Source organism: Rhipicephalus sanguineus, chromosome 4 (assembly GCF_013339695.2).
Source record: "Rhipicephalus sanguineus isolate Rsan-2018 chromosome 4, BIME_Rsan_1.4, whole genome shotgun sequence".
Classification (NCBI taxonomy): Eukaryota; Metazoa; Arthropoda; class Arachnida; order Ixodida; family Ixodidae; genus Rhipicephalus; species Rhipicephalus sanguineus.
Genome location: NC_051179.1, coordinates 35,050,564 through 35,075,485, shown reverse-complemented (window position 1 = coordinate 35,075,485; position 24,922 = coordinate 35,050,564). Strand labels below are relative to the sequence as shown.

General features: G+C 45.1%; 2 protein-coding genes across 5 annotated transcripts in view; one reads left to right on the top strand and one right to left on the bottom strand.

Annotated features, from left to right (window-relative positions):
* Positions 1–545: 545 nt before the first annotated feature.
* On the bottom strand, positions 546–6,603 carry LOC119389765 (calcium release-activated calcium channel protein 1). Of its 2 annotated transcripts, XM_037657154.2 has the most exons (3): positions 6,462–6,603; positions 5,840–5,983; positions 546–4,079 (listed from the first exon to the last, which is right to left on the bottom strand). In XM_037657154.2, the coding sequence occupies exons 2-3, from the start codon at positions 5,951–5,953 to the stop codon at positions 3,573–3,575; spliced, it is 621 nt and encodes a 206-aa protein (XP_037513082.1). In that variant the 5' UTR covers positions 5,954–5,983; positions 6,462–6,603; the 3' UTR covers positions 546–3,572. The 2 variants fall into 2 exon arrangements, with proteins under 2 accessions (XP_037513082.1, XP_037513081.1); XM_037657153.2 differs by lacking the exon at positions 6,462–6,603 and having other exon boundaries at positions 5,840–6,416.
* A 21-nt stretch (positions 6,604–6,624) lies between these two features.
* LOC119389762 (lysine-specific demethylase 2B) overlaps positions 6,625–24,922 on the top strand; it is a 58,129-nt gene continuing 39,831 nt past the window's right edge. The window contains exons 1-7 of one of the 3 annotated variants that reach the window (XM_037657141.2): positions 6,625–6,848; positions 11,256–11,394; positions 11,996–12,074; positions 12,675–12,721; positions 14,544–14,716; positions 17,040–17,146; positions 22,138–22,231. In XM_037657141.2, the coding sequence (XP_037513069.1) occupies positions 6,816–6,848; positions 11,256–11,394; positions 11,996–12,074; positions 12,675–12,721; positions 14,544–14,716; positions 17,040–17,146; positions 22,138–22,231 (672 nt within the window). In that variant the 5' untranslated portion in view covers positions 6,625–6,815. Of the gene's footprint in view, positions 6,849–10,419; positions 10,512–11,036; positions 11,160–11,255; positions 11,395–11,995; positions 12,075–12,674; positions 12,722–14,543; positions 14,717–17,039; positions 17,147–22,137; positions 22,232–24,922 lie in introns of those variants that run through there. The other 2 variants (XM_037657140.2, XM_037657142.2) reach the window with 2 other exon arrangements.

Genomic DNA, 24,922 nt, shown 5'->3' with positions numbered 1-24,922 from the left:
GAAGTTCACAACAGTCCATTCTTTTATCCGAAACGAATGCCAAAACACAGCAATAAACAAAGCCACAAGTGCGTTCGTAGCTGTAAGCACGAAGATTAGGCAAATCCATGTACTCCCCATCATTCCCAAGGTGGCTGAACGACCGCAGCGCCAGAGTTCCCTCTAGGCAATTGTAGGAAGCTCTATGACATAAACCACCGTAAATGCAACTACTGTAGACACTAGCACCAGACTTCCACATAGTAACCTTCGCAGGAAGCTCTTATGGAAAAAATCGCAGCACCAACAAGCATGCTTCGTTCGTTTTCAGCAGCAGTTGCATGGTCTGTTTGTTGCAGCGATACTGTACTACCCAAACGTAGCTCCCTTCCTTGCTGTGCCTACTGGCCTCTTTCCTCTACAGGATGTAGAACAGTATAAGGTGGGCACTCGACAGCTGCGGATGAGTTTTCCATCGTTATGTTCGAAGGCGACACTTTTCCCTTTGGTGTAGCAAATGGTGTAAATGTGCTTTCACACTTCCTACACATAGACAAATGCTTAAGTACATTTTAAACTCCTTTACATAAAAGAAGAAAACAGATCTTCACATCAGGAGAGATTCAATATGAACACTTTCTGTTCCGTGCATTGGCACAGAGCTGAAACACTTGTGCTAGGCGGAGAGCATCTACATTGAGTTCATTACTCGTGAACTGCTCGATGCAATTAGTACCTTGTCGAACTGCTGTTCACTTTACGTGCCTGTTGCCACAGCCAATAACCTCGGTGCACAATTCTAATTCTTCATTCTTTCCTATGCGAGTTTGCAAGCACTCTGCAGAGCTTAAAGGGACCAAAAACCAATGTTTATGGTACCCATTTTCCTTAGTGCAATGGAAAGCTTATCGATCAGAGTGTCTAATCACGGAATGGTAACATCAAAAACACCATAAAACATTTATAATCCAAATTTCCGGTTCGCAGCGATTCTGAAGTTGTATATACACAATACATACTGCAAACAGTGGGAGGTGAGCACGAGAGCTCTTCGTGTTTCTGCGCGGCAGTTCGCTGCGCATGCGTGCACTCCGCATGCATGCGCTGCAGCTCGACATGTTCCACTATTTGACGCGAAGGCAGCGCCTCTTCTCAGCGTGCAACTTTTTTTTACCTCGTAAGCAGCACAGAATAGAGCAGGGACGACTAATAATATACACACTCTGATTTTGAGCACGAAATGTGGTGCGCATGAAAGCATCAGACTACGTACAGCAAAGTTAACGACTCCATAATTTAGCTTCAAGGCACTTCTGCTAGGCTGCGCAACATACAGGTTTTTTTAATCTTTTAAACACCCTTTCAAAATACAATTACTACTCGGATAAAGAAAGAATGCTCGATTCTGTCACTATAATTCGTGGTCTTTTTATTTCCACCAGGATCTAATAACACATTCTGGCCTGTTGTCGGTCCCTTTAAGTGGCAGCTGGAGTGAAATCTCTACAGCATTGTCGAAATTGTTACAGTGAAAGAATAACCTTGGCACTGAAGGCATTTAAGCACTCCTTAGCTTAAAATTTTGTTCCTTATGCTCTTTGGGCAGTGAAAAGAGGGTGATTCTGCACAAATTTAAAAAACAGAAAATGTAGTCCTAGTCCAGCTAAGAATTTCCCACTGCCTATTATGAATATTTTTGGATGAGCACAGCTTGTCTGTTGTGCCTGCCATTTTTGGCGCTTTGTGAATGTAGGTGCTCACCCTTTATGCTCCACATGTTAATGCCACCTACCCACAACCCCCCATACCCAGTATCGCACTGCATAAGCAGAACAACTGAGAAGTTATCGCGTGGTGAGACTTTCTTATATGGCCTGAAAAGGTGAAGCTTTGTTAATCAGTGGAGTGGAGACTTCACTAATGAGTCACAATTTTAATAGACATACACTTGGCACACTTTATGGTGACCATTTTTAGACCCCTGTACAGCCACATCACATCTACAGATCACCATTCAAGTCTTCTTCAAAAAATCATTACCGCAGTCTTGGTACTCATCGGTCATATCTGGCCCCTGTGCCAACACACGCCATACGTCATCACTATCAGCAAAGCAAATAATGGATTAATGTTATCGCTATGGCGCAAGCAGGTAGCCCCTGCGACTCTGCCCCCAAATTACGCAGCATCACCTTTGCATCAAACACCCCATTTCTCAAATATAGCGCTAAAAGCTTTGCTTCAATGAACATGACAGCATCTGTCGGAGCAACAACTCTCGCCTAGGACAAAACTGGCTCGATTTCTAAGCAACTGATGACGATATTAGTAAATGCTGGTTTAGGCTATCATTTTCTCCCATCCCAGGCACAACGACTGATGGAAAGATAGCCACTGTTTTTATGATTGGATGTCAATTTCAGAGGACAAGATGATGAAGTTCGATTGTTTTGGCTGATGACGGCAGGTACATAATTTAGACTCTCATATATGATGCTGACTACCAGTGAATTCATTACCACTACATCTTCTAAATAAAAGTTTTAAAGGATACGTGTACCAAAGGCAAATTATTGTATAAACTTTTCATTATTAATTGTCGTAGCTTTCTTTTCTAGCGCTGTAAGCGCAAAACACACAGAGCTAACATTGAACCCTATTCTAAATCTTGTACCTCCTGTGTGAAAAGCACTTTAGGGCTCCAAAGATGAACTGCCGCAACTCTAAAACTCTTATTAAATCTAGTCAATCGTCATTCTAAAAACAGGGAAAAATAAGTTAACTTGCTTGTTGCATACAAACAACCTGAAGCGCCTAACAATAATAGGACTCGTCAAACATTGTCATTCCGAAAACAGCAAAAGAAATGAACAAACTTGCTTGGTGTGTGTAAACAATCTCAAGCAATAGGAAACAAATGCGCATATATAGTGTGCCTGAAGAAAGAAATTAAATATGCAAGTTGGGATGACCAACTGTTTAGTTTGACAGCTCTACCCAAGAGAAAGGCTTAAGCTACAGACAAATGCTGGTAAATATTTTTGCGATAATGTCGCAGACTTAAAAGCAACACTCATCATGCAAGCTTAGTCTCAATACCACCGCTTCCACTGCAGGCTCAATAGTTCGTTGGCTGAGCAAGCGACACCGTCACTGATAATGTGACGTGCTGCAGCTTTGAACTTACATTTTAGTCAATAACAGCACGTAAATACATGTGCAAGGTTACCCAATGTAATACTGGCCATATGTCTTTAATGTTCTGGATCTCGTTCTTGGCAAAATATATGCTTGCTTGTCAAGCTACAAACGTACAAGCATGGCGCAGAGAGGAACTAGATAGCCGCCAAGGCTTTCTAGATGTTCTGGCATTAATGCACTTATTCAAAGTGGCTGACTAATATTCAGCACATCGTACCTTACATTAGCCGCAAGAAGCAGCATATAGAACAGGCTTTTGTTGCAAACAATACAAGCCTGTCAATCGGTGACTGGCATCGAGTGCAGCAATAAATTACATTCGCTGTACGACACCACTTGCACATGCGGTGGCAGCAAAACGGGTGTACACCGTCCGTCAGGCAGTGCCGAACTCAAACACTGAGAAGCGACGCTCCATTGTCGGCGCTGGTCCCGCCCCCGTCTTGAAGTTGGCTGACCATGTTCTCAAGTTCTTTGACGCTCATCACCGACTGCTCAAACTTGTGGGTAACAAGCTGTCGGTAGAAGTGCACTGCAAAGATGACGAACACTATGGCGACGGGTATGAGGATGATGGTGGCCGCAAGGGCTGCCTGCCGGCTGTAGTCGTGGAAGACGACCCAGGAGAGAATGGCGATCTCTGCCATGAAGAGCAAGATGCCGAAGACAGTGGAGAATGCCCAGGCCGTCTCGATGTAGAGGTGCATCTTCTCGTGGGGCGACTCGGAGACCGCGGCTATGCCGTGCACGCTGGCCACGGCCTCCAAGTTGGGCAGGATGCAGGTCGAGATCATGAGTGCCAGCATGTGCACCGAGACGAGCAGCGTTGTGCACACACTGAACGCAACCAGCAGCTCTTTTGGGATGGACTTGCTCAGCTGGATCTCTACCAGAGCCACCTGGAGATGAAGCAACGAGTTAGAAAGAACTGCCGCAATCCTACGCTGGATGTTTCTCTTTCTGTTACAAGGTGATTCGCAAAATTGCGTTATTAGACGCTCTTAGCTTGTCGGTACATACACATTATGTACCAAGAAGTACTGGGTTGCCAAAAACATGGACGGCAGGGGTTAATGTTGGCAGCACCATTCTGCGGTGCAGAGTACAATCTGAGATGACATAATGCTCTTTCTCTAGTGATGAACGTTACTCTAGTCGGACGCTGGTGTAATGTGTCCACAGTAAGGCAACTGCTTACACGCAGCATTTTGCTTGCTCTTTTCCATGACGTATGCATAAGAACAACAACAATAAAAATAGTTTATATTGTGTTGTGGTTGAACAAACCATCGCAACATGTTGCGATGGTTTGTTTAACCATCTACCAGCTACCAGTGTTGCTATAGTCATTCCACGTCTCAAGGCCTGTTTGTTGGCCAACATAGCAGAAAGTAACCAGACAAATTGCTACATGCTTCAGAGGAAACGAATGCCATAACATGTGTTCTCACATTTGTACTGTTCTTCAATGTCTACAATGAAATGCACAAATTTTTTTAGATGAAACTATGAAGAAACTATATCGACACTTGTGGTTTTATTGTTGCAAAAAGTTGAACATATGCAGCTTAAGCATAGCGAAGTGTCTAAGAGTTCTGTTTAGTGTGCAGTTTCTTTCCCTTTAATTGATTCTGCGAGGCAAACAAGGGGGCTTGTCAGCATAAAGATAAGAAATAATAAGCTCATCTTGTACAAACTGACAGAGCTTAGTGTGCACAAAGGGACACACCGCAAGAAACTGACACTAACAAACTTACACTCCACATTGCTTCCAATCATAATCAGCTGCATCAATGAAACTGTGACATCGTGAAGTAATATTAATAAATTGCTTCTCCTGTGTTTCCTCATTTCCATGCGAGTGGTTTACCATTTTCATTACAGCTAATAATATGAAAGCGGAATTGCTGTTTCCACTTTTTTTACCAGACTTTCACAGCAGTTCATACATCTTCTGCCACATAGTGCCAAGCGGATCACCGATCGAAAACATTGAGATCACGAATCACTGAAGTGCAGAAAGAGGAGATCGTAACACGCCATCAGTGGTGATTGTAAACTGGTTTTTCTACGACCATCCTGCTAACTATGCAAAAGCAACCTAAGTTTCTGTACATGTTACAGTTCTGTGCAACGTTCGTGCACACACACACCCACGCGGCTTATACTTGAAAGCAGTCTGTAACTGATCGAGTACGCATCGCTTGTAGACTGACGTGGCGAGTGCATAATAAGGAGCATGGACAATATGCTAGCCGTGTGTGTGCTTATTTACGCTCATCCCGCCATATATCCTTGGGCACATACCCAAGTTTTCCACCTATTGCGCATTACAACGCCACGCACAGAAAAACGCACGCTCTCTCTGTGAAGGGGCGGAAGCCTGCATGAGCGATTAACCGAAAGTACTAGCGTGGGGAATCCCCGAAGTGTTTGTTTACGCTTACGCTTGACCATGCATGCTTTTTTGGACTGGAAGTGATTGAGCGATGGGGATTATGTTGAAGGGAAGTTACCGAGAACTTTCCCTCGGTTGAAACAATGGTAAACCCTCGCAAGAACCGGCACAACACGTTCATGAGAAACTGCCGGCAGATGAGAAAACATGGTTCCGAGCTCTAGATCGGTGTAGACAAACGGTGCGAAACTCCGTACGAACCATCGCGAATCCAGAGAGAAGAGCTGACGTTCTGCTGGAAGCCTTGAGCTTTGCCCTGCTGAGATGTAGCCTCCGCCAGGACAGAGCGTTGATGTTGTTCTCCGGCTTGCTCATTTCCTTCACCAACGACTGAATGACCAGTTCCTGTACGATATTGGGGCGGTCTCCGATAGAGTCAGTCCATAAAATCTCTGCTCCGGGAGGGATATTCATGGGGGCAAGAGAGAAGCGTTACAGACACGCGCGGAAACACAAAATACACCAGCTCGGAAAGCCAGAGCTCAGCAGCCGACACGCAATCACACACGGCGCACGACTACAGCACCCGCATCGCAGTTGTTTACTTCGTACGCAAGATAGGCAATATTACACCAGTGGTGACACCCGCACAAACTGAGAGATGTAGTTTCACATGACGAGGATTATCTGCCACGCCTCTACCTGTGACATGCCCCAGGAGCACGGTTGACGTAATAATTTAAGCGCGAGCGTACTAATTGTGAGACCCCCTGGGACCCCTGCGAGGAAATTATCGATTAGCGTGCACCTATCCTTACACTTGGCTCAGTGCACGCGGTGCGTTCGTGTGAATGGCCCGTATTTCGTGCCACTGAGTGCTTACTTCTCTCCAAACTCAACCTGGATCTCGAACCGGTGAAAAGGTCCGCCCCTGCGCTGTTCCAGAGTCCGATAACGACTGTTCGCGGTTCAGTGACTACCGAGCAGAATATAAGCGGAAGTATGGGTATACGGCACGCAACGAAGCAGTAGGCGCGCAGGCGGGGACGGGTCACGTGACCTAGGGAAGAAGGCGTGAGCGAGCGAGTGGGGGATCTGTCGTCATGAGGTACACACTCGCGGTCACGCACGCACCCCAACAATACAGTCGGTGAAAAATTTGCAGAGCGCTTCAGGTGCAATCGGTGAAAACTTTGATTCGGCGAACTTCTCACGCCGTCATTCATCGCGGCAAGCCATGGAGGAGGACACTGAGGAGCGGCGAAAGCTGGTGCGTACAGAAGCGTCGAGGGTAGCCTTCTCTCCGAGGCCAAATCTCTCCCCTTGTCGATGCATCGAAAGTGATGGTTGTTGAGCTTTGCAGCCATTTTGTCGAGTTTTTTCGTGTCCGAACGAAGTTATCAAGTGGCAGTGCGCTCATCTCCACGACGTGTGCTGCTTTTTTTGGCCGACGCGGAAGCGCTGAGAAAACGTAGCGGCTCGAGCTTTCTTGTTTGTGCTCGGCCGTCTTTGTCTGCTGCGGCCGAGAAAAAAAAAAAATCTTGCCCAGACGCGTTCTGCGCGCATGGTGCACGGGCTAGGAGTTTCGGATTGCTCTTCACTTGTGTACCCAAGTTAATCGTGATATTGCGAGGTTACTGCGTTATGATAAACCTAATAACTGCCGCTTAATTTCCAGAGCTTACAGCGTTTTGTCGTAGTGGTGATGCAAACCTTGACTAGATTTCGTGCGCGTTTTGTGGACGATTGTAGTTTTAGCCACGCGTCTCAAACGCTTTGTGAATTCCTGTCTTGTACATTGCAGTGACACAAATTGCAAATAACCACCTGGACGTATTAAGGCTACTATTTTCTTTCTCGCCTATTATGACAGTACACTGTCTATTCAGTTGTGCTGCCATGTTTTTGCCTAAGTGAAAGTGAAAAAGAACTTTGGGGGCAGGTTTATGCACGTCGAAAGAACACTTCAAATTATTTTAAAAGAGCGTTTAAATTTTCATTTTATTCGCAAATTTCCTCCCACCGACTGCACACGAAATCCAACACACACCGATAATAGTAACATGCGTTCCTTGCCCGCTAGTTTTGTTTGCAATTAGTGCCTACTATTACGATTTGTAAAAAACGAGTTGTCTAAATATCGATTAGTTAAGATTTCTTAGTTAAATATGCCGAGTCTTTGTCTCGCTCAAAATGGCTGTTATCTCAGATTCGTTAAGCAAAGGAGAGGCGCCGAGGATTCATTCTGCGAATGTTTACACCTGCTGATGAAAACTTTCCAAACTGTCAACATTGATTACCCAGCTGTTTGTATACACCACATTATCACATCAAGACACACGTATAATCGTGTTAATTGGATACCGCCCATTTCTTTTTGTCGCGGTTCTGTAGTCGCTGTTAACGTTCGCACGCGTCTGGCGCGGCTGCGCTCTTGTTTTTCAAGTTTCGCGCGTTCTGTTTACCCTTATCGCGTCGTTTCCGCGAACGGGGCAGCAACAGCATATGGACAGTTCAAACTAGTGCGGACACCGGAACGCTTGGCGGCGTTCTCTTACAAAATGTATCGTTTTTTTTTTTTTTACAAATCCCCTTATTTTTTTTTTTCTCGCATGGTTTTGCGCTTGCATTCCTCTCTATAGCGGCAAAGTTCGCCCGTAAAAATAATGGAAAGAACAAGTAAACAAAATATTGGAAAGGGACGACCCGGTAGCTCAACCTACTGGACACTTTGGCGTGTTTAGAGAGAGAGAGAGAGTGGTTATTGTGGGAAGAGGCGCTTTTTTCTGTCTCCCAAACTGGGGAGACGGGTGTTTAGAGGGGGTCAGTCCAAATGTTTGGCATCTCTGTTGAGTCGAAGGAGAGGGCGCCGATTTTTCGGAGGTGTGGGTTTTTATTTTTCTATGAGAAGACACTCTTTGTGGGGGATGGTCGTAAACGAATGCGCGCCCGTTCTTCAACTGGTGCCCTTTCATCTTGAACCGACAAGCGGAAGGCTGTCAAAGCGCTTTTATAAATGTCTCCCCTTTGCCCGCTATGGACCTGCTTCGGAGGATATACAATGCCTCTTTCTTGACCGGGCCGGACTTTTTGAGCCTTTTTTTAGGCATTTTTGAGCCTTCAGCGGGGCGACGTTGTAGCACATAGCGACCGCGTGATCCCCCTGAAGCTGGTTGGCTGTCTTGCCCGATGAGAAACAGTAGTAGCGATGGAGGGAAAAAAAAAAAAAAAAAGCTGTGCCGGCGCCCGGAGCAAAATAGTGCATTTTCAAGTGTGGTAAAAACGTCTTTTGTGAACTGGCATACGTACTCCACACTTGTGCACTTTTAAACACATACAATCAGCTTCTTGTAGCTGAAATTTCGGTTTAGTTCTAGAGACAGACCGGTAGGATATTTTTCATTGTACCTTGACAACATTATCCAGATTACTTAAGATGATCATTATAATTTGCCGCTATACAATGACGGCCCGGATCCTTTTGAGTGCCAGCCCAAGTTGAGTATAAAAATTAAGGTAATCGTAATAAAACATTACAGAGGCAGATTCGTGGTTGAACGTTCCCCAATAAAGTTAGCAATGCTCGTAAAAGCTTATATTAAAAAAAAAAAATTAAATCAGCGGCGACTTAGCGAGGTGGGGGGGGGGGGAGGGGGGGTAGACCCTTGTGATGGGCATATTTAGTATGGCTATAGTAGCTAGAGAGATAGTACGGCTATCGGAGTTGTGTGAGCGACAGGTGCGTCAACACGGCGCAAAGCATTCTGATAAGAGTCCGATAATGACCCTGATCCTGCCAAGCAACAAAAACGAAAACTTCTGATGCCCGCTGCTAGATTTTATACTGTTGCTCAATTTATCGACATTTCCGACAGGAGAGTCGCTGTTACGATTTTTGCGGCTTCATTATTCCTCCTCTCCAAATGTCGCGAGTCTCCGCCTCTTCACCCTCGCGCCCCGCCCTTTTTCGTAAAGCTCCTCGCGTAATATGAAACTGAACACGAATCGTTTCACATTACGCGGAGAGTTCGATCTTCTTGAGAACTGACTGCCTTCAAACGCTGCCCGAAAAGCTATCAGTTCGTATTTTTGCTAGCCTGTTGCTTCCCTTGGCAAAGAAAAGAAAGCTTGTACCATAGAACGTTTACTATTAATCACGCGGGAAACGCAGCGACAAAGCTTATCCCATCTTTCGGCGAAGTCTGCTTATTAAAAAATTTCGTTATATTTTAATTCCACTTAATATACGCTCTTCTTAGACGAGTTTAATAGCGTGGCCTTGCATTTTGCTTGTTCGATTGCCATACATCGGGCATAGGTACAAAATGTTGCCGGTTGCTTACCTGTCGTAGAAGAAAAGAACCATGTGCTGTCAGTGTCGCTTTGTATTTTCCACCTAAGAAAATGTTTTCTGAAGCATCACGACTTGTAGTTCTTTCCACTTACGCATTGCGATACAATGGTAGCATCCGATGCCTTAGGGCGCAATAAGAGAAAGTGATCGGGATTTTTTTTTTTTTTTTTCCAAGCCGGTCGAAACTTTGCGGGTTGCGATCTCGAGTCGCGAGGAATGTGCGGTACGCGCGATCAATGTACTAGCATGTACCCTGGTATAACTGTCATAAAGTAGCTCTGGAATTTTTTCTTATTTTTTGTTTATTCATGTATGTTTGAAGAAACGCCTTTACCGCGAAGTTTGGTATCAACTAATTTTCGTTTTCTCCAAATCTGGCGGGATTAGCCATTCGTCTGCGGCGAGTAGTTTGGTGCGCTTTCTCCAGGTGGCAGCACGGGTGCTGACCGCATTTCTCTCTCTTTTTTTGTTGTCTCGTTTTCCCCAATCAAAACATCAAGCCTGTGACAGACGATCATGGCGGATGCCGATGTGAATGCTGAGAAAGATCCTTCGGGATCGACATCGCTCTCGTCGAAGGTATTTTGGCTGCTGATCACTTAGCATTAAGTGTGCTGAAATCACCGCTGCTTACCGCGAGAGCCTTTCCGACCGACGTTGGGAACTCTCGACGTTTTGCGATCGAATACGTGACGCGATCGGCAGCGATGTGCGTTGAGGAGGCTTTCCAGCCAGCTCGCTGTGTTTACTTTTTTGGATAGCTGTTTAGCCAGGTGCTTTGTCGTCGCTTTAAACTTTTGCCCGTCGGCCCTGTTGCTGACGCGAGCCGATCTGCGGGCTGGCGTCGTTTCGCGATTCGTCGCTGGGGCAACGTGCTTGCAGGGTTCCCATCTTCTGCCGTAGTATGCCAGCTGTTCAGCTTTTGAACCGAGTCGTCCGTGCACTATATAGGCCTGGCTGGCTCTCGATTCTTCCAGCGTTCTCATAACGTTTCTCCTTCTGCCTCGATTGTTTTCTCAGCCAGCTGCGTCTAGAAGAAAACCTGTCGTCTTTTAGAAAAAAAGGCTTCGGAGTTTCTGACGAGCACTTTTACATTGTCGGCAGGTTTCGTGCGGGGGTAAAAAGTCTATGCTCGCCTCGCTCTTTTGTTGTGTGTTTGTTGTGCTTGTGTTTATACGCCCGTAGACGCCAACTCCTCAACACTTGGCCATAGTACGGATTGGGAAGGTTCGCTGCCCTCTTCTCTCTAATCGCCTGCCCTCTTTCTCTCGCATCATGTGCTTTTTTTTTTTCTCTTTCATCTCTCGGCTGCGCGTCGTATAGCGGGTGAAAGAGCGACGACACTACACCGAAGACTGCCTGCAAGACGACGAGATCGAAGGCCGCAGAATGTTCACCGTGGAGGATAAAGTGACCAGCCCGGCGTTTACCTGCTCCTTCGTCAAAGAGATGAAGGGTGAAGGTGAGTTTAGTGCGGCATTATCGCGATGGCGATTACAGTGCGAACCCAGCGAGGTTTCGCCGAGCAGTTACTCGTGTTGTGTAATCTCGCGCAGCATGCCATAACAGCTGTAGATACATGGAGTCTGTCGGGCTAACTGCTTCCGTGGGCGTGGTGTGTGCTTACATTCGCTGCGATGTGGCATCGAGATAGCGTAATGCCGTATGCGTACATTTACAAGCGGGACCCTTCGATGTTGACGCGAAAGTCCTGTCGTGCAGGAAGCAATCGAAAACTGATGCTAAAAATGTGTTGCGTTGTAGCATTTTACGGCGTCATAAGTTATCTTCTGAGGGCCCTGCAAAACGTTTAGCTTCTGCATTGACATACTAAAGTTACAGATGAAAGCATTTCCTGTAAGTTTAATGTTGAATTGCATTGTTGAGTTCCTGGTCTATGATATTGAAGTTTAAATGACTCGCAACTGCCACACTACGTTGCATTTAAAAAATGTTTTTAAACAGTTGTGTTATCAGTGAGTTTCACTTGTTTTAGAAAAAATAACTGTGTTTCTTCTTCATTGCCAATGTTTGTAACGTTTACATAACGTTGTGTTGCCCAGACTTCACTCTGAAGTATCTACAAGAACACGGCTTTGAGTACCCCCTGCTGTTCAAGAGCAAAGCAAACATGGGGATGAGGCAAGTGGTCAATGTTTTTTTTTTTGTATTGTTTTTCGCAAAATGCATGCATGTATGGATTAACGGCCTTGCTTCGCATCTACAGTGTCATCTATCGTCAGTATTTGGGCGTCGCATGTTGTGATTTTGAAATTAATAGAAGCGATCATTGTGAGATGCTGCTTGTTTTGCCATTAAGCATTTCTCCTTAATGGCTAAACATGGGGCTGCTGCAGCTTTTTTATTACAATGAAGCTCATGCAGTTATATTATGGTGCCTTTTAAGCAACTGCATCTGGGGTGGCATTATTGGGTGATTGCATTTACCGATATTACCTCATTCTCGAGCTTTTGCGAGACTCATACCAGGAAAGCCAATAAAAACTTCTTTCTCACTTTGTCCAGTTCTTTTGGAAGGTTCCTTGTGCCTGTTCTCATTAAAGCGATCATATGAGAATGCGTCTGTTAGTTGATCTTCTAGTTCTGGCTTTTTAACCTGGTGCTGACATCAGAACCTCTGGCTTCATAGGCGTGCTGTTGCTTTGGGGTGTAATGCCAACTAGTAAGCCAATCAGTCTGCGACTTAACATTATTCTTTCCTTCCTTTTACTCTTTTAACAGGTTGCCAAGCCATAATTTCACATGTAATGACGTTAGGCAGTGTGTTGGTGAGTGCATTTTCTTAACCCCTACTTTTTATTTGCATTCCACTTTTGTTGTATCTTACTTGTCATAATGTAAGTAATTTATTGTATGTGTTGGTGAGTATCAATGTACGCAGCAGTGTTCTGTGCTTGCCAATGTTTTTTCTTTGTGCATATGATATCTGTAAAGTTATTGTTCGTACACTCAATAGAGAGTAAAAGAAAGTACGTGTTCTGCAATACCTTATGATTTGACGCTAACTTTAGAGTCTGCTTGTTCCATTTTATGACTTGTTCAACGAAACCGGTTAGTTGATTCAGTTATATTCTTGTGCGATCTATCTATTTGATGACCTCTTCTTCAAAAGTCGTAAGGTTGAGCCATTTAATTCTGTCTTGCTAGACAGAATTCCATATGCATTTGGCTGTTATGAAAAATCATCCACTCCGTCAACAGCTGTTGAATGTGAATGCAATAATTCTATAACGTGTTTCTTTTCATTTCAAGGACATTCGTTTTTTGACTTAAGTACTCTGCTCTGAAGGGAAGCAGAAGTTATTGCGAAGCTTGTTGGTGTTGCTTGTTGAGTGTTGCACAGGAAATAACATAGGCTTTGTTACATTCATTAATGAAAATTTTATGAAAGAAACAGTGGTACCTGTGACAACCTTTCTTTTCATCAGAGGGATACTTCCTTCAAAAAATTCCCTGAAATTGTCCAAAGAGGGCCTGTAGGAAATGTCACTGGGATATGAATATCACATGATATAAAATATCACGTTGTACTCTCACTTGTACAAACATTGGTTTAACAAATATTGCAGAATAACGAACTTTTAGATTTTCCTATGCATTCTATGCAAAAATCTTTCAGTTAAATGAATTTCTGAATAGTGAATATTTCAGTTGAACGAACTTTATCTGTGAACCTGGGCTAATTTTTGAGATCAATTCAATGAAGTTTTGCGCTCAGCAGCACTGGTGTAGCCAATGCGAGCCGCCCCCAAATTGTACATCCACGGCGGCGGTGCAACATCGCTTGTGCATGCAGCGCCGCCGTGTGGCAGGCAAAAACGAGTCAAGTGCGCTTCATTTACCTGTGTAGAACTATCAGATTTGGAAATTGTTTCCAGAGGTTATCTGGAACTGAAAGAAGAGTGCGACAAAGTTGTAATGGCTGAGGCAGGTTCAAATCCTGTATAGCTGAGGCTGCAGGATATGCCAGAAAGTTGCGAGACTTTGTGTCACAGCAGCAAGCTGTGCCAGATGCAGTCCACAGAAACATACTATCTGGACAGCTTTGTCTCTTCTTGCACTTTAAGGACGCCAGCCCAAATGAAAATTACAGAATACTTTTAAAAATAAATTGCATTTCACACTTTTCACTTGACATCTGCTGTGCTCAATGCTGTTCCGTATTCTAGTGAATATTCAGTTTAGTGAACTTTCGTTTAAGTGAATTTCTTTGGGTCCCTTGAAGTTCACTCAAGTGAGAGCTCACTGTATTTGAAAGTCTAAATGCCTTGAGTTGATTGTAAGTTGCCCTTTTAACGGGTTTGCTGCTATTTATTTTCTGCATGTAGAGGTAGTGATCGATGATAAAGTGTACACGTGTATTGGCTGACAAAATTGTTGTTGTGGTAAAGCAAACATACATCATTTATGCATCCGTAATATAGCAGGTGTGCTATATTGATGACGCATAACGCACACCTCTGTATAAACATTGACAATCCAGGTCATTGATTCCAACCCACAGTTCTATTTTATTCGATTCTTTCTTTTCACACTTTCTTTTCTTCCTATGATTGAGTTCCTACTTGACGTCTTCTCTTTTGGTTTCAGGGAGCCGCAGGATTCTGGATGTGATGGATGTGACTACACAGAAGGACATAGAGATGACCATGAAGGATTGGTGTCGCTACTTCGAGAACCCAAACAGAGACAAGCTGCTCAATGTGATCAGCCTCGAGTTCAGCCACACCAAGCTGGAAAACTATGTGGAGTCCCCTAGCCTGGTGAGGTTACCTCTTTGTTGGTCTTCACTTGAGAACTTCTATCGATGTGTTGGTACTGTAGTGTTTGTTGTGTCATTATTTGATTGCATCTATCTGAGTATTGTGTGCATGTTAGTAAGAGAAAGACTGACTGCATTGCTTTTGATGGCTTCTTTTTTTCTTTAACTGGCTAAAGATTTATCCATTTTTGAATGCTTCAGAAATTGAGGCTTTGTAATGTAATTACAAAGTTAAGCAATCAAAGGAGGAACAACATTTTAATGCCTGTCCTTTCTTTTTGGCGGGTTAGTGCATGAATCTGTTTTTGGGGTATGGTGACCTTCTGAATTTTCCTGGCCATTGCATGAAAGCACTTTGCTGTTTAGGAGTTGCTGATGAGCTGAAGTATGCCGCTCGGTTGCGATCGTGAAGCTGAAAGCGAGTCCACTGCTACTTAATGTGGCCATTGACATTTACACTTCACAACTTCCTCAGCCTCGACAGCAACTGCAGCCCCCATTTAGCTTGATAATAAATGTCAGCCGTGCAGTTTAATGAGCACTCATGCTTTGGTGAAAAAAGGAAAGGTCATGAGTGCCGAATGAGTGTGCTTTTGTTTCGCTTGTACTGAGATTCAGAAATATGTACATTTGGCAAGCGAAGTCTGTACTCCTTATGTATTACCGTATTTACTCGCATAATTTGCGCACTTTTTTTCGCGAATTTGGAGCTCCGAAAAGGGGGTGCGCAAATTACGCGGAGATTTCGCGAGCACATCTGAAATAACGCACAATATATAGTCCTAACACGCGCGATATAATACATTAAAGAAGAAAATAAATTATAGCGCAAACGAAGGGTTTTTAACAGAATTAGCACGTACTTTAACCAGCCAGATTCGGTCATGCGCGGTCTAGTCAGAATCACTGGTTGAGAAGTCCGACTGAGAATCATCGCCGCGGCCGCTGTCACCGCTTTCCCAAAGCGCGTCGTCCTTGGTTCCGCCGAGTGCGTTGAGGCGTCTTGTTGAAGCTCTTCGCGACAATTCCGGGAGTAACGAGGTACCACGGCACGACGATACTGGTGGGCCTAAGCTCTCGCACATGTTTGAAAAGGTATTCTCCAACGGCAGGAAACTTTCCATGCTTCGGTCCTCGGAACGGTCTCCTTCCCGGTCTTGTATTAAAAAGCGAACTCTTCTGCGGCACGGTTCCCGTTTCCTTAGGCAAATTCTATAACAGTGAGCTTGAATTTTGCCGAATAGGTATTGTAGCTCAGCGCAAGAGAACAGTGAAAACGCAACTGGCTGATCGCGAAACCTAAACTTCCGAAATCAACGAAGGCTGCGTCGCAGCGCGGACGCAGAGGAGGAGGGTCAGCGCGGGAAAATGTTGGCGCGACTGGCCCTCGCACGCCTCCGATGCAGAAAGTAGTCCGTGCCGTGTCGCGTGCATGCATTCTCACGGCGGGAGAACGCTCGAACAGTTCCGACAACCGGTGAACAAATTAACGGTTGGTACGGTCTCGGCGGTTTCCAGAGAATAGAACGAAGTAATCGGAAGGAGGGACTTCGCACTCGCAGCCTGTCTTGTGTATGACTGCGCTCGCCTGCTCGGTGAGGGCCGCGGGGCGCGGCGGCGCGGCCGTCCAAAGTTCGCCCCGTGCGCGCGCGCCGGCGAGCTGGCTCGAGCGGGGCGGGGAGCGCAAAATATGCGAGTAAATATTTTTTTTTTTAGCAAAGCTGGCTAAATATAAGGGGTGCGCAAATTATGCGAGGGCGCAAATTATGCGGGTAAATACGGTATATGTTGTTTATGCGCTGAAAATTTTATCTCTTGCTTAATGGGCAATAGCAATGCCAAGACATGATTGACAGAACATCGCGTAATACAAGTGGCACAGATGCAGAAAATTAGTAGCAGTGAGCAGGTAGCACAATGCAAGGTGCATTGATGAAATATGATCGGATGAATTGAATATTCAAAGTAAATAAGGCGGTGATGCTGGACAGCTCTGCTAGGTAAAGCGATTCCCGAAAGTGTCAATAAAGTTGTTTCCATCCATTCCCGAAAGTGCAAATTTCTTAGAAGTGCTGTTGTATTGTAAATATACTAGTCTGGAGTAAAAGCACGAGATTGGTGCCATACTTCTCCTGTTAATCAAAATTGGTAGCGCCAGTTGAAACTGCCTTTTTCGAGTAGCTTCAGGTAATTTGGTAGTGCAATAAAATCAATGGACAAGAGCTCACAAGGTAACTTTGAGTTGTCTCCAATACATTTTTCTTTCTTTCTCTCCTTGTTTGTAATTGGGGTTGGAATTTGAGCCTCAAGTTCTTCTTCTGCAGGTTCGACAAGTAGACTGGGTCGACGTCGTGTGGCCGCGACACCTGAAAGAGAGTCAGACCGAAGGGACCAACGCCATCGAGGACATGAAGTACCCCAAGGTTCAAAAGTAAGTCTCTTTCTTCTATTCCTGCAGGTTATCCAGAGTAGCTTTTGCAGCAGGGAGTTCTTAGTCATAAAGAGACCAGAAAAAAGAGAAAACCCTGGCCTAATGCATTACGCATGCATTTGTTATAGCAAAGCTCTTTGTTTTTTTAGAACAATGCCTCTGTGCTGCCTTTGTGCATAATGCCTCTGTGTTGAGTGCATTGTTACGTTGCCAAGCTTACAAATTGTGCGGCGTTTCTGGAAACACAGGCCATCCAAGTTCATTTTTGTTCGTTAACGCTAGGTCATTCAGCTAAACCTGGTGCTACTGTTACTTTAAATACTGTGAGCTTTTAGCATTACGGCCTCTCTCTCGAGTATCTTGATAAGCTTGTTATTTAACATACCAGCAATTTTTCTTTTGTTTGCAAACTTTGCATTTCTGTGCAGACAAAGCACAGCTACTCTGTGTGCACGAGTTTTGCTCTCCACACAGCCTGCCTTTGGCTTCCTACAGCAGCTGTGCTTTGAAAAGGCACAGCTGTTCGTCCTGACATTTGCTTCAGGCAGTATGCAGGCGTTGGACAAAGCTTGTTGACTTTTGAATTCTTTGCACTTCCGCTGCCTCCCTCTCTCCAGTGCTTCGTCGTCTATTTTGGGATTCAGTTGACATAGCTGACTCATGCCTTCTAAATATTCACTGTCGCTGCTGCCTGTTTACTGACGCATTGGTTCTTCATAAAACTGTCAAGAGGAAAAAATTGTGTGGCTCTAGTCTTGTAGCCTGATTGTGTCCAATGCTGCAGTTTCAAATTGCTGTCAAGCTGCATTTGCATCAGCGAACTCTAATATTGAATTACCCATAGTTTTTTCTTTCCTTGTTTTCATGTATTTGTGATGGAATGTTTTCTTTCTTCTGTTATACTGCAACACTGGAATTAAGTGCAGCTTTTTATGACACTGGGGTTATGAATACGCAGCTGGTTTAGTTTCTTTTGTGGCGCACACTGTGACTACTTAGCTGGGCCATGATCACAGATCTCGCTTTTGAGTTATTTGTTTGAAGATGCCTTCTTCATGTTCATGTTACATCCCACTCTGATAGTGTGCTTCTGCGCAATTAACCTGAGGCACGACTTCGGTGCATTTGCCCAGATGTGTTTAGTGTTTGTCACATATGTTAGCCCTACATGCGCGTATTCTTCCTGTGGCTGCAACACGTCATGCGGAAGACATTCTGAATGTGTGTGTTTCACTCTTCATGCTTTAGGTTAGTGTGGGAGAGCATCTGCGGGTTAAAAATCAGTTTTCAATCGGGTCAAAAGGCTTTGCACTGTTGCAAGAAAATCTAGCGTTGCCTCCCACTACTTTTAAGCCAGTTGGCATGGAAATGCGTTTAATGAAAGGCTGCATTTTGAAGTCTACATGCCTCGCCTCGAAACAGTTGAATACTAGTTTTTTTATAATACTGCTGCAAAATGGAGGCTATTGTCAAGCAAAGAACTAGATTTATACACATCTAGTTGCAGCAGCATTCTGACAAGAACTTTGCAATTACAATCAATTTGTCCTCAGCTACATTGACTGCAGAGTTCACGTTGATGAAACCATTTGGAATTCCCTGTGTAACATTCCACTGAAGTCTGCTGCAATACTTGCTTGAAAACTGCCCTCTGTGTTTGCAGAGTTGTTTAGTTGAGAGGCATGCGTTAGCAGAAGCTGCGTGCATTGTCTGCGTTAACGCTAAATGTGATTGGTGTAATGGTATTGTTTGGCAGCATGACGGATGGTGGACTCGAAGTGCATGAATGAGAGCAGTCGTTTTCACCCTATCCGTTTTTGAGATACAGCATAGACCGCTTATAACGTAAGTCGCCGGAGTCGCGAATACCCGCACTATAAGCGGTACCGCACTATAACCAAAACAACATTTTTGAAAGGTTGCACGTGTACAAAACATGACCAACAGGCAGGCGCGCGATTCTGACTATCGTAAGTTTGCATCTGCTTACATTTGAAAATGTTGAACTGTTAGCGTCCGCGGACCTGCGGTGCCGACATTACGAACGCGGAAAAAATGCGCCGTCACGGGAAGTCGCCGCGGTAACACACTGCGCGTCCGCGATGTCGAAAACGGTGGCGACCACAAACCACCACTCGAGTGTTTCACACGCACGCCCGCGTTTTCGTAAAAGATGTAAGTCACCCCTTCTAAATGCAACAATTGCAAAATGTTTCATTGACTCGGCACCAAACCGCAACTTCTGTAGTCCGCGGCCGCCGACATGGCAGCTAGCGCTCGTTAGGCCTAGCGTGCGCGTTGCAACTTGGCATGCCACCAGCGAGAAGCTTGCCCTAGGCAACACGGAGATCGGGAGTAGAAGACATCGCACTTGCGAGCTAAACCGAGGGCATCACGCGTGAAACGAAGTTTCGGTTCGCGATCGGGAGAACAGCCGCGGCAACTATCCTGAAAAAGTCTTTCAAGCTTGTAAGTCCGCCTGTTGGTGGCAAAGGCGAAAGCTCAATCGCGTCTCAAAGCATTGTTACTTGCGGGGGAATCGAGGTTGCACGCGCAATATCTGCGCTCTACGACGAAGCAACGACGAAGCGCGCATGTCAAGCGGCCGACGGGGGCAAAGGCTTCTCCGTCGGCCGCGCAACCGCTCCCCCTCCTCACACCACGCACCTGCGCCGGGCTGCTGTCCCCCACAGCCATCCCTTTTTTTTTTCTCCCCCCGCTCCTTGTTCGTTCGTTCCGCGTCCCCTCCTCCTTTGTAATGCCGTCGCCGCATCTCCGCTGAGAAGCACGCTCGCACCCTCGCATCTCTGAGAATGTTCCGGCAGCCGCATTATAACCGGTCTTTCATCTCGGGGGTCTGCACAATAAGCGGTATGCGTATACATGGAGTTCTATGGGAGAGTAAACGGGAGTCAGGAAAAACCGCATTATAGCCGGTACTGCACTGTAAGCGGTTACGTTATAAGTGGTCTGAGCTGTATCTGAAATTTAAAAAAAAGAAAATTGCCCTTTGAAATAAAGTGCAATGGGTTGTTGCTGCCATACTTCTTTCAGGTGGTGAGAATTGATGAAGCAAAGCACCAGTCTTGTGGCAACAAACAGTGGCTTTGTTGGTTTAGTCGTTCTTGTTGTGTTGGGGGAAAAATACGAATTTATGGTATAATGTGGAAAATAACAAAAGTATTTATAATTATGTAGTTGCTTGCTTGCCTGTAGCTGTCTGCATGGAAAAGATGTTCCAAAAGACGTTAGAGAAACCACATGTAGCACATCCATTTAATGAGTTGTTAATTTTGTTGTGCATTTTATTTGGGCACTTCACGTGTTGATTTGTGTATGGATGCAAGGACTGTATCAGTATGCTTCAACCTAGTCTTAAATATACAGGCATTGAAGTAGAAATGATAACCCAGTGTGCCGGAAGATCTTGCCACAATGGTAGGAATGCAGTCTTCACTTACTAATACAGTGGAACCTCGTTAATGCGTACCTGCCGGGAACGCCGCATAACTACGCACTAAACGGCAGTACGCATTAACCACCAAGTAAAAATTTGCATCTCCTCGCGTACGTCATCGCCGCCAGCAAAGAAATAAATACATTGCCACAGCAAATATTGCCTAAAGTACCCACTGCAAAGCCTTTTGTTTCTTTTTGCCAAACTGGAGAAAAGATTCTGGTACTCTCGCCCGACCGTCCGTCCGATAGTGCCGACAGCGCGCAGTGGCGACGCCAAGGAGCATTTCGGCCGCGGAGCTATTACAGGGTCCGGTATACGCAGTGACCGATGTAGCGACAGAACGGACAGTGTCGGCTTTCCGCGCCTGTACCGCGATCTGCTACTAAACGAAAACTGACGCAGTTCCAGTGAAACGCGGTACGGCTGCGTGGAGCCGATCGTCTCCTGGCTAGTTGCGTGCAGCGTGTCGCCTTCTCGGCTCAAGCCGTCACTGCCGGGCGGCTTGCTGTACCGCACATGCGCGTTTGTCGTGGGAGTGTTCTTCGTACCCACTTCGCTCCAGACCGTGCACAGATGCGGCGATGAGCACAGATTAGCTTGTTCGGTTAACGCGGCGACGACGAACTTCCTGCAAGCGATGCGCACTCCGCGACGCTCTAGCGGTCCTGGCAGCGGACGGAAGCGCGTTTGGGTGGTCGCCCAATAAAAGCGTGCAGTATGGTTACAACAGCGCTACGCTTGCTGAACCGTACGCGTGCGTTTAGCGGGATATAGCGTCTATGCAAAGAGGTTTGTCGTCGCCCACGACTAGCAACGCTCAACTCCGCAACAGTGAGCTGCTTTCGTTTCTACAAAGCGGCGCGCGCTTGAACACGGCCCCGCACAACGAGGCGGCAGAGGTCGGCGGCCCAGCGCGTTCAGGTTGTCGCCTATTAAAAGCGTGCAGTAGGCTTAAAGCAGTGCTGCACCGCACGCGTGCCCGAGCAGATACCTGAAGATACTTATTGTGATAAGGTTGTCGGCGATAAGTCATGCTGGTGCGTTCGTCGGTGGCCGCCGCCTCACCTTCGTTCTTTCCCGATGCTTACCCGCAAAGGCGTCGCCGCAATCGCGCGGAAGTCGGAATCGGTGATCGACCGATCTACGCACTTCTCGAAAAGACGGAAAACCTTTGGCGGCACATTGTGGCGTCGGGAAGTTCAGCGGCGCAGTAAAATTTTATGGCACAAAACGTTATCGCGGTACGCCGGGTACGCACTAACCGGGAGGCGTAGGACGAAGCACTACGGCTTAAGCGGTCAGCGAATGCATGAGGCTCTATGAGACTCGGTCGGGGATTCGTCGCAACTACGTTTTAACCGTTAGTACGCTTAAAGTGGGTACGTATTAACGAGATTCGACTGTAGTGGGAACTGCATTATATTACAATAAATATTTTCTTTTGATGGAAGGAGTTTGGTTGTTGTTAGGTGGTTTGCATGCATATTAATATTAACCTGTAAAATTTTTTTCACGCACTGTTATTCCACAGGTATTGCCTGATGAGCGTAAAGGGCTGCTACACAGACTTCCACATTGACTTTGGGGGCACATCAGTCTGGTATCATCTTCTTCGGGGCCAGAAGGTAGGCACATTAGTCTTCAACACTGTCATCCCACGGTCAGTCTTTCTTTACAGTGCACATCAGGCACCAATTTGTGTGTGTGTGTGTTTGTGTTTAGGCCTTCAATTATAGCAAGAAGCAGGTCGTGCAAGCGGTTGGCCTTCACGACAAAGAGCACAGATACTCGTTTTACATACAGAAAATGTAGTGTTGCGGTCTCGTTGCAAAAATTGAGATTAGCAGGAAAATTTGAAATACCGAGCTCAGGGAAAAATGTGACTTTTATGGTATGGAGCACTTGTTTTAGGCCTATGAGCAATATTGCTTCAGTGGATACACTGAGCATCAAAATTAGGTGTAACTTGGCTTTGAAACACTTGATTCATTACATTTTTCTTTTCTTGTGCCGTGTCGTGCATACGCAGACCAAGGAACAATTTCGGCTTTTGTTGCTTTTGAAAGGTTAGAAGCAGGCTGCGTCCTCCTCGCCGTGTGCGCCAGGCAGGATTTCTGGCTATTGTTGGCTTATAGCCGGCCAATCCATCATTGTGTGACATTCTCGTTGACAGTACGGACATGAACTCAGTCCTCCATTCTGTCTCTGCGTTAAGTTCTCTTTAATTTCTCTCTTCTAGCGTGGAACTTCTGGTGGTCTGTTTTCTACAATGGCTGCTATCTTTCCATTTGCCGGTTTTACTTGCTGCAACTGCTTTCTCTGTGTTAAAAGAAGAAGAGTCTCTCTCTCTCTCTCTTTGAAACTTTTATTGCTTTCAAAACGCGCAACATTTGGTGATGAATGCGGCTCTATTGTGTAACTTGAACAACTGTTGCTGCATATTGATCTCCCATTGTAGCACGTAGCTGCCAACAGCTTGCGAAATGAAAGGCATTTACTTAAACATTATTTGTGAAGAGCAGTTTTAATAAACATTTATACTTCGGAAGCGGCATCAAGAACAGTACTAATCTCTCTACTGTTTTCAATGCTTGCATTCAAGAGGCAGCTTTAATGCATGGGGTGCTCTTTTGTTAAGAGCGCCATAAATTATTTTATATACAGATGCCACTTCTAGTTTTTAATGTATTTTTTACAAGGCAATTTTAATCAGGGTAGTGTTTAATTAGTCTTTGCCTTTGTTTAGTTTGTTAGTTGTCCCTGCAGCGTGTATAGAATGTTCGCAATGACAATGTTTCCTAATTAAGTACACCACCTTCACCTAGATTGCTAACCAATCATGTCATCAATGCTTGCCGAATTGGCACGGAATCGCATGGCTAATTCATCCATTTTTCACGATCGTACAGTATTAGCATTTCATCATTGACTGGAAAGTCCCAATTCGCTGCTTTTTATTTCTATCAGCATAACTCTTCTTTAATTGGTCAAAAAAAATTTTACAGCTCACCTTATTGGCCGACTGTGCATCATGCAACTGCCACGTGGCACTTTTAAAGAAAGTCTGCTGTCTTTGCACATTTGTCAATCCTACTTGTGCTAGCCTGCCCAATTTACTGCTTTTTGCAGTACAAAGCAGTTGTTTCAACAACCTCGGCGATATACGACACCCAAGACGTTCTCGCACTAGAAATGTCATGGGTGCCTAAATTCTTTCTAGCTAGGCTTTAGCTTCTATTGTTCTACATCGTGTCTTTCCATTTCCAGTAGAGTCGTGTACTTCTCACCTTTCCCAATCTATTTGCTTGACTTCCTTTCTCTGAATTTAAAAATGTAAATTCTTGCAGAATTAGTGCTCAGTAAAAAGGATAAATTCAGGCAAGTTTTAGTGCTCGAAATTTCGGGTATCTCCATCACATTCGGAGACCTTAAAGCTATCACTGTTCCTTCCGGAGTTCAACTTTACCTGCCTTAACAGTGATGCATTGTTTCATGGGGGTCTATGTATTTATTTTTCGTTATTCAATACACATTTCTTTAGCTTCACAAGCTGTCTAAAGGAGCGCGAGCTAATAGCTGGCTGACATGTTCTAAAGGCTATGTGAGCTACGGCACATGTGCGCTTCACTTCATTGTTTTTGAGCTTTGCAGCTGTGAGATTCCTGCGCTTCTTTCTCTTTTTTTTTTCTTTCAAGATTGGTTCGTCACTGCCTCTCGTAAAGGTCTCTTGCCTCTGAACTTTTTAAGCTTTGACGAATGCAAGCCGTATGGCTGTTTTTGATCTGCCTTCAAATTCGCAAACACCTTCTGCTCACCTTCTATCAGGGTATGCTAAGTTCGAATATTTTGATAGGTGCTGCCAAATTTTTCACGGGACACGCGGCACGTTTCAGCTGAGAAGAATGCTCTTAAAACTGTGCAGGTTGCTTTTTTTTTCCTCCCCCTGTAAATTTAAACTGATGCTACAGTTTTTTTTTTTTTTTTCACCAAGGCTGCAATTTGTTGCTGTTCTCTGAGAAACCTTAAAAGGACACACCAACTGCCTAACCTGTGACTTTATTTCCATTTGTACATATGTGGAAAACCGCTTTTGTGACTGTAAAGAGCAAGCCCGTAGCAGGAATTTTTTTCGGGGGGGGGCCCACTTACGGAAAGCCTTGACTATTTGAGAAAAATGCCTATTTTCGTTACTTATTTTCAGTAAAACACCACATATCATAAAAATTTCGGGGAGGCCCCCCCCCCCCCCCTGGCTACGGGCCTGGTAGAGAGTATTGCATGTTTGCAGAATTTCTAATGACTTGGAACTTGTTGCA